Source organism: Camellia sinensis, chromosome 10 (genome assembly GCF_055761805.1).
Source record: "Camellia sinensis isolate YWXY chromosome 10, ASM5576180v1, whole genome shotgun sequence".
In the NCBI taxonomy this organism is placed as follows: domain Eukaryota; kingdom Viridiplantae; phylum Streptophyta; class Magnoliopsida; order Ericales; family Theaceae; genus Camellia; species Camellia sinensis.
In genome coordinates, this window is record NC_138970.1 from 93769171 (window position 1) to 93778814 (window position 9644).

Here is a 9644-nt window from a genome sequence, read left to right on the forward strand (position 1 = left end):
CTTAATTACTCATTAAGCATTCTTAATCGTGGTTTATTGACTAATCACATATCGAGGTTGTTACAGGGAGAGATTGTTAGGTCCTTGTTTTTGGTAATCCCGTGTGATAAACACTTTTGAATTGTATTTTTATTGAGTTCTGAGTGTTGCTTGTTACCATGCTTGATTAGTTTTTCTTCAGTTTTAGAACTCTTGCTTTTTGGCCTGTAACATTAATCAAGGACCACTCTAGTAGTCAAGTGAGTGCTCGAGCGCTAAATAGACCCATCCAGTATTTTCAGTTTGAAGTCTGAGATACTGGGAGGTTTCATTTACCGCTCGAGTGAGCATTCTTGCGCTCAAGCGAAGTGACAAGTGGAAGTTTGTTAGCATTGCCTTTCTAAACACACCGCTTGAGCGCTTATTCCTGTGCTCTAGCGGTCATCGCAACTCTGGATTCTTTAAACCACCTCAGATGCATAATTCAAGGTTTAACGTTTCCAGATTTCTCTCTGAATATGAAAACCAATAGATCTATCTCATAAAGAGTTGATAGTGGATTTCTCTTTTTGAATTGATGATGATTGTTACCCATCATGGATTTGATTGAATACATCAAAAGGCTTTGATTGAATCTACCTTCCTTTGCGTTCAACTGGTGGAATCTAGATTGAGTTGGAGTTTGCGGATTCAAGATCAACAATGAACAATCATGGGTGAAGAGTGCATGATGAAAATGTTCTAGAGTCTCCAAGTGTTTGTGTGGATTCGTAGGTGGTAAGCTTGGTGAGGTTTCTTGTAATCTTCGTATTCTCTTCCTAGTCGATTTGTTCACCCTTCTTGGCTTGTGGTTTTTGTTTTTTGTTTTTTTTTTTTCACAATTGGAGTTGTCCAATTATGGTATTTTTCCTCGTTAAATCTTTGTATTGCATTTGTGGACTGCTTAGAGATAATCTAAATAACTTTTGTATTGACTTGATGATTTAGATTATTGTCTAATTTAGGAATTGCTATAAATTGTTCATAATTAGCTCATAAATCATGAATCACATTACACAGGTTTTTCAGAGCTCCTCACACTAATGCAAGCTCTTCCAAGCTGCAGTTAGAACCAAGCACTTGCAATAGCACAACCGTTACCATTAGCAGGAATATTAGAGAGAGATCAAGAACTCAAAAAAAAAAAATAATAATAATAATAATAATAATAAATAAATAAATAAGTGTAATTCAAATTCATTTTAAGTGTGGTTGTCATAAATAAATAAATAAATAATACAATGTAGACCACATATTGGTTTTTCTTGCTACTTTTATGTGTCGGAATTCTTGATTTTTAGTGTTAACTCTTGCGCAATATTTGGTTGAAGAATTTAAAAAGATATTTAGAAAAAAAATATATATATATATATATATGTGAAACTAAGTAAAATATAAATATATTTTATTTATATTTTACTTATCTTTTTTCTTTCTCTTTCAAAATTCTTTCTCAAATCTTCTAACCAACCAGTGTTACTGAACTAGCCTAGAGGACTTGCTATACAAACATATAAAAGCTGTGGCTTTTGAGAAACAGAACAATGGTGTGAAATGTCAACTACACTTCATCATGAAACCAAAACGAAGTAATTTAACAAACTCCACCCAGAAATATATAGAAAAATATGACTGAATCATACACAATAATATCTCCAAACAAAAAGCAAATGCACTGACTGACTCATTCCACCAGTCAGTAAATTCTCCCAATACCCTTCATCGCCAAGCTTCAACCCGCTCTGTTCTTGAATTTAAACGGCTAACAATGCTGGCTCCCCTGCTCTTCTCCACTTGCCTTGCCACCTGACCCACTGACCGTTCATTAATAGCTCTTTTGGGTCCTTTCTTGACATTTGAATAACTTGACTGCCCAGTTTTCTTCTTCTGAGTGTTTTGTTTAGCTTCTCCATTTGTACTGCTACAACCACCATCCTCAAGTACTTGATTTGGGCAGTTTTCAACCGAATGCCCCTTTCCACCAGGAATGATATTCTCAATGGAGTTTAAAAAACCGTGAGCTTCGTTTTCAGTTTTCAAGTCATGATCAATTTGGTGCTGAGAAGGGCTTTCCGAGAAGGGTTCAGTGGCCACGAGGACTTGCTCGTCTTCATTCACCGCATCAGCCTCCTCAAATAATGGCTGGGAAGAGCCCTGGTGCCCATTCTCATCAGAGGGTTCTACGTGGGATGGAGGAGGTTGTTCGAGTATAAAGTCTTCTCTTTCTCTTATTGTCTTGATAATTAGAGTTTTGAGAAAATTCATCACTTGGACTGCATGCATTAATGCTGTCAAAGGATCTGCCATCTGCAATCAGCAGTAAGTTCGTTCATAAATATGTCATTCCACTACAAACTAAACCGACCATGAGATCATAGCCATTCTTAGTGGTGAAGATATCAGTTCAATAATGACTGCTCCTCGATAAACTGAAATCTATGAAGCATAGATACAGATATGGGATACAAATACAATACAATATAGATACAGTGATACAACAAAATTTTAAGAAATAGGATTCTGGTCTGACCAAGATACATTGAAATTTGTTTATATAAAATTTTCAGTATTATATTATACAAGTGCTCAAAGAATAGTGAAATACTATTTTTTAGGAATTAGATAAGTGCCAATAGTAAGTCAACTCTTTTTTCAGTGGATACATTAATTGATACAATCTGAAAAAGTAGAGTACTATTATAATCTTTACTAATTTCTTCTTCGATAAGAAATAAGAAATATTGAAAAAGTATTCTAGTATTTATTCAAACAATTATACTCAAATAATATGAAAAATAATTATAATTTCAATTTCATGATAGTTTAGATATGTGACCCAAAGTGTTTGAAAAGTAATTGGATATGTTTCGGAAGATCAAATACGTATTCTCAAGTACTAGAGGAGTATCAGTGTCCAATACACGTATGATACAAACATTACCCCCACGGCTTTAAAATGATTCATTACGTGAAAGAGATGTGAACTCACTAATATAGCCATGACCTTTTCCTACTTAACGGAAATGCAACGGAATGTTGCAGTTGGAGCCATGTCCTAATAACCATAACCTCCAAGAGAAGTTGGAAAACTCAGATATCACAACTGCAGCAGAAATATTATGAATGTCATTTGCATGTGTAACGGTTCTCACTCACCAGGGTCATGTTTGGTGCAAACACCATAGCAATATTACGAGCATTCATTTTGTTTAAATGTTCCAACTGAGCTACATCAGCCATTAGGTTTATTGCCCAGTCCAGAAGAGAAGCCTCCGTTGGTGGAAGGCACTTCACAAGCTGAGCACACTCTTCTTCTGACTGAGCTTGCATTACCTCTTCCGGAGGGAGAGAGTCCAACAGCCCATTTGGGAGTTCTCGAAACCAAGCCTACAAAAACACCAAAACACTTGCAAATTAGAGCTAACTACCGGGGATGTTTCCTCCAAAAAAAGAGCAATGCTACACACAAAATCTGTACCCAATAGTCGCTTTGGATATGAATTGTATAAAAGCTTTCTTTGTAAATTATTTTCCAGTGAAGCGTGCTTCTTAGTGCTCTAAAAGTTCAATAAATTTCCTGAGTTGCCAGGGATGACAAAATTATTAGTATTTGCAATATAAAACCAAATTCTTACTATGAAATTTAGAATGTTTTGTATTCCTTTCCAGCACTCAAGTTGTATACATCCTGGTCATTAGATCTACTATCGTTTGTTAAGTGATTATAAAATTTGTTAATTAGCCGCTTCTTTTATTTGTTTGTTGCTGTTGTCGTCTCATTGTAATGCAACATTATACTATACAACATGATATTATTGGAGTGTGTACTCATTGAATTAGAACCAAGACCACATACAAAATTTCATCTCTCTGCTAACTAGAATTAGGAAAGCCAGCAAAATGTCAAGCCCAACCTTAAACTTTTGATTATATAGTATAATTACAAAATTGGATTTGGTAATGGTGATCTTCAAAATTTTTAATTTTGTAACTTTTAGAATGGGAATAATAATAAAAATTAGAGATAATATAATATATTACAGATAAAAATTTAAGATTAATGAGAGTTAAATATGTAAATTGAAAAATAAATAGTGAAAATGAATGTGAAGTGTAATAATTTTATTATTTTAATCTTATTATATTGAAAAAAAAAATTAAATTATATGTATTATGTACATATAAATATATTTAATAAATATTACCCGGGCAAGGCAGAAAAACCCTCCCCACCCCACTTCCTCATCGAAGTGGGAAAAACCCACGCAGGTGGGATGGAGGAAGTGGGGGTGGAGTGGGCCAGGGCAAAATTGACAACATTGTTTCATATGTTAAAAACATGCATTATTGAAAATGTTATTACAGAAGTTAGTCCGATAAATCCTTATTACTTTCCAGTAAGTAATCTAATAATTGATTAAATATTTTCAACCTTTTTCATGTGCTTGTTGCATCATGGGGTATCCAGTGAGGTGATAAGGCCAAAACATTGGCCCCCTAAGCTAGCAGCTTCGTGCTTTGATATATAAATGATGGGTTGGTGAGAGGAAAACTAGTGAATGTATGAGGCAACCAACTTCCTGATTCCACAATAAATCTCCCCCAACAACAAAAGCTACGAAGATTAATTGCAAAAAAACAGAAGAACTACATTTATGCTTATAAATGATGGGTTGGTAAGAGGAAAACTAGTGAATGTATGAGGCAACCAAATTACTGATTCCACAATAAATCTCCCCCAACAACAAAAGCTATGAAGATTAATTGCAAAAAAACAGAAAGAACTACCTTTATAAGGCCTGCCAAGCAGTGTACATCAATGTCATGTGGCACCACTCCTGTATTCAATTGCTCCCTAACATACTCTTCTTGGCTGTTCTCCGCATTAATTCTGAAGATTCCTTCTGCCTGCACCATCGAAGTTCAAAGATCACAAGTTTTGTACATGAGAAGCCTGTCCACATGAAGAAAAATGCCAACAATATACGTGTAAAAAGTATATAGAAATATGTAAAAGAGTTTGGAAATATGTGAAAAGTGCATTAGGATTCTAAGTAGTTTGGCATTATTTCCACATTATTGACAACGTTGTGCGCTGTCGTTAGGATGACCCTAAACAGAAATGCCTTAGGGTGGTAGTTTATGGGAAGAAGGCGGAGAAAAGATTTTGCAGTCTCACATACCTGCAGCCCTCCTTGTGCATATAAGCGGCTCTGCATCATCAGAAGTATTGTAGGCACACTGTTTCCTCTAGAGTCAAATGAAAGTTGCATGGACTCTGTTGATACTCCAAAAACACTTGTACTACAGATGAAGGATCTTAAGTCAATTAAGGACCATTAACATATCGCATTGTCAATATTTCAATCAGGAATCCCAAATAAGCTATGTAATAGAAACTACTATGAGGAATTGAAAAAAAAGAGATGCAAGAATATCGTTGGATTCTAATAAAAAGATACCAAAGGAATCAAATAAACAGAAAATGTGTACTAATTGTCTTTTCCTTTCATTTGCATTGGGGTGTAGGGGGCGATGGGGGAGTAAATATTGGATGTAATGGTGGTACCACGTGGTGGTATCACTATCCAATGAATAATCTTACTTTGCGGTAGGGACCACATCATTGTCACGAAGACCTATTTTAAGTGCACAATGCGTCAATAGGAATTCTAATATATTACTTAGTTTTAGGATTTTGTTTCTAATTTATTTCTTTCTAGCTTTTTCATCAATAGATGTAATCCTCACCTTTCAGTTTTGAGCAACTAACCATTCTTATTGCATTCATTGCATCTTTAATCAACATCCTTGCTCGTGTCCCTGTTTCTTCCGTAATATCATTTTCCTTTTGAAGAATTTTTTCAAGAGCATTTGAGATTCTTTATCTTCTTTGCACCCTTTTATGAAAAGTGCCTACAAAACACTCTAATCTCAACAATATCTATAGGCATGAAAGTTGTCATCCTTTTGCTATGTTGGATGCTTTTTTCTTCTTCTTCGTTTGTGGGTATGTTTTATAAAAGGATACGCAGAAAGGGAAAAAAAAAAAAAAAATCTCAAATGCTCAAAAAGAAAAAAAAAAAGAATCTCCAATCTATACAAAAAAAAAAAAAAGAAAAAAAAAAAAAAGAAGAAGAAGAAGAAGAAGAAGAAGAAGAGAGGATATTATGGAAGAAATAGGGAGATCAACAAGGCAGGCAAGCGAAGCAAATTAAAGATGCCATGAATACATCATGAATGGTCAGTTTATTGGAGCTTCTAGTTCAAAGCCAAAAGGAAAGTACTACATCAATTGATGAAAAAAAAGAACTAAATAAAATTAGACACAAAAACCTAAAACAAAATCTACTAAAATATTAGGGCTTCATGGTGACACCTCTTTAGCCTAAAATAGGTCTTCATGCCTCCCCTTGATCCCCATCATTTCTTCCCGTCTGAAAAGGACTCTACTCAAGAGAGTAATGACTAAGATAATGCTCTAAAACTGTGGGATCAAGTCAACGGAACTCATCCTCTATAATCCACTTGTCATCAGTGTTTGGGCAATTTTTCCAATCTCATAAGATAGTGATGATATCCACGATTGGAAGAACCCACATCCCGAGTGTAAAAAAGATAGTGAGAGAGATGAGAATCTTGTAGATACACATGTCCCTCTTCCTCCTTAGATTCTAAAAGGGTAACAATCTGGTCAACATCATCTATAAATTTCTCTAGCTCATGATCAATGGTTAAGGTGCGATGCGGACAACTAGCTACAATGTGCCCGTAACCTCTGACAATTATGAAATACAACAGAGGAAGAAGCCTGCTGATAACTAGAGAAAGAGGAACTCTCTACCCTTGGTATTACTGACACTAGAGTTAGCAATGTTGCCAGGATTTTGTTTATAATTTTATTTATTTATGCTGTGTTTGGTTGGGGAATTTGGAGAGGGATTTGGAAAAGGAAAGAGAAAAAGTGTGTGAAACTAGGTGAAATGTAGGCATATTTTATTCCCATTTCACCTAACTTTTCCCTTTCCTTTTCCAAATCCCTCTTCAAATCCTCCTACCAAACACAGCGTTATGGTTTTTTTTTCCCAATTTCTTCATTTGGTTGTAGAACATGTATGGGGATTGTGTAGAAAAGATATTCACGATATGGTCATTTTAAAAAAAATAAAAAAAAATTCATCCCTAAACTATCAATGTCATCTCTTTAGTTCTGAGTTCTTTTTATTTCAATTCATATGTCCGCGCAGAAACCTAACCTAATGAGCCAAAATTTAATTTTACATTTTGACCAATCTAAACCATACAACCAACTTTCATCTATTTAGTTTTCTGATTTCAGTATATGTCCATGTGGAAACTAACCCAATGGATCAAAAACTAATTTTATAATTTGGACAACCTAAACCATTAAATTAACCATCCATCTTTAAACTCACAATATTAAACAACTTATACTCTACAACCAAATACCCATATACATATTCTTAATCCCTCATTTCAAAATAGTGAAAAATAAACAAATAAATAAGAGTTTAATTGTATAATTTAAGTGTTCAAATTTTGAAATAATTTTTTTTTTCTTCATCAAATTAGCTTATAGTTGAAATTAAAATATTTCAGAACTAAAAATAGATGAAATTAATAGTTTAACTATGAAATAAAAGAAAATGAGGATGGTTTTTGAGATAAAAGTGTATAAATCTAGTAGCTGTAGTTAATAAATTGAACACAGAAAAGATGAAAACCAACCTGGCACTTGGGGGTCGCCTAGGAACTTCAGGTTCAAACTCAACAGGAAGGCCAAGAAACCCGTTGAATCGATCAAAGGTTACATGGGCTACATGTCTCACATTTGTAGGTAACCCAATCTCCATTGAAGAAGAAGAAGAAGAAGAAGAAGAAGAAGAAGAAGAAGAGAACTCTTCAACTCCACTACTCTGGCAAGCAATCAATGACTTCCTAAACACAGTCACTAAAATGGCCAACAGTGACACCTGATCTCCCTCCTCCTCCTCCTCTTTCTCTCTCTGCTTTCTCTCTCTAACCCCTCCTTCCTCTCCCTCTGTATCTCCCCTGTACACAGCTACAGAGTATGAAGTTGTGGGTATGTTAAAAAGGACAGGTTCATGGGTCTGTTGTTGGTGTAACCCATCATTGTGTGTGGAGCTTGGAGATGAAGATTGTAGAATTTCAGTCATATTTTACAAAAATGCAATATAATAGTAAATATTTATATATGGGTGGTTTCTGTTTGGATGAAGGGAGGGAAAGAGAAAGAAAATGAATTGATTGGTTTTTTTTCAAGATGGGTAGGTAGATTAGCAGATTACAGAGGGGAATGAACTGGGGGCATATGAATGAATGAATGAATGGCTGACACACTTTTCTTTGGGGTTGGGAGGAGAAGAGTAGAGTTGGATTGAAGGAAAGGTAGTGGTTGCTAGTGAGAGGTGAACATCATCATTTTTTTTCTTCCTAATGCTTTATACATACACATGTACAGATATATACAAACATATACATACATGTACACATATCAAATACATTTTTTCTATGCCTGCCTGGCTTTGCTTTTGAGGCGTAGCCTCCGTTTGTGCACTGGGTTCATTTTTGATTTTTTTATTATTTTAGTTTGAATTAAAATGTTTAGTTTGAGAAGAATTTTTTTATTTTTTAATTTTTTTTTGTGAGAGAAGAGTATAATAATTATGGGTTGAATGTGATGTTTTGTTTATTATGGCTAAAATAGTATATTTTATCTTTTTGTGACTATTTTAACCACAAACTAACTTGCCAAACAATACTTTAAGAGCATCTCCAACCCATCTTTCAAAACTTCAAATATGAAGGATCCTTCCTAATTTTGAGCTCCAACCCATCATTCATTTCTTCCTCCCAAATGAAGGAAGATGGATTGATCCTTCAAATATGAAGGGAGATGAACAAAATGAAGGACACTCTAAAATACTATTCACTCTATATTTTTTATTATATTCGAAATAACTTTTAATGTGTAAATTTAATTTTTATAAAATTGACATCAATAAAAAGTATGAAATCATACCTTTAAAATGAGTATAATATTAAATATATTTTACAAAAATTTTAAAATTAAATATTTATTAATGAATAAAAATTACTTTTTGATTGGAGTTTGAATGAAAAAAATGAAAATTTGTGATTAGAATTTGAATGAATAATGACCTCTTTTATATTTATTTTTTAAATAAAAAATATTATTTCCATCCTCTTGAGAAGAGGATGTGATTGGAGAAACTCTAAGCAACGAGAGTTGGGAAAGAAAGCAGAGAATAAGAGAGAGAGATGGAGAGACAAGATTGGGCATAATCAGAAAGGAAGTAGAAGGTTTTTTTTTATTATTATTTTTTATTTTCAGCTCTTCAATAATTAAATCTTTTTAGAAAATTGTTTGCGATTTTAAAAAGTATTTATGGCTTGGTTTGGGAAGTAGGTTGGTTTGTTGGCTTTTTGGCTTTTTTGGCTATTTTAGCTTGGGCTAAAAAGCTTGGTTTGGGAAGGGTTTTTTGGCTTTTTGGCTTTTTTGACTTTTTTTGTGAGAGAAGAATGTAATGATTATAGGTTGGATGTGATGTTTTGTTTGTTAT

At 34.0% G+C, this 9644-nt stretch overlaps 1 protein-coding gene across 1 annotated transcript; it reads right to left on the reverse strand.

The window, feature by feature from the left end:
* Positions 1-1563: 1563 nt before the first annotated feature.
* Positions 1564-8596, reverse strand: LOC114284974 (rho GTPase-activating protein 1). Its single transcript, XM_028227940.2, has 5 exons — positions 7768-8596; positions 5202-5322; positions 4807-4926; positions 3175-3405; positions 1564-2325 (listed from the first exon to the last, which is right to left on the reverse strand). The coding sequence occupies exons 1-5, from the start codon at positions 8214-8216 to the stop codon at positions 1738-1740; spliced, it is 1509 nt and encodes a 502-aa protein (XP_028083741.2). The 5' UTR covers positions 8217-8596; the 3' UTR covers positions 1564-1737.
* Positions 8597-9644: the final 1048 nt, after the last annotated feature.

Coding starts and splice junctions, on each gene's coding strand:
- LOC114284974 (XM_028227940.2), bottom strand. CDS start 8,216: ATGACTGAAATTCTACAATCTTCATCTCCAAGCTCCACACACAATGAT. Junction 4,927..5,201: donor ATGCACAAGGAGGGCTGCAG/GTATGTGAGACT, acceptor TCGATGGTGCAG/GCAGAAGGAATCTTCAGAAT. Junction 2,326..3,174: donor TTGCACCAAACATGACCCTG/GTGAGTGAGAAC, acceptor TGCTGATTGCAG/ATGGCAGATCCTTTGACAGC.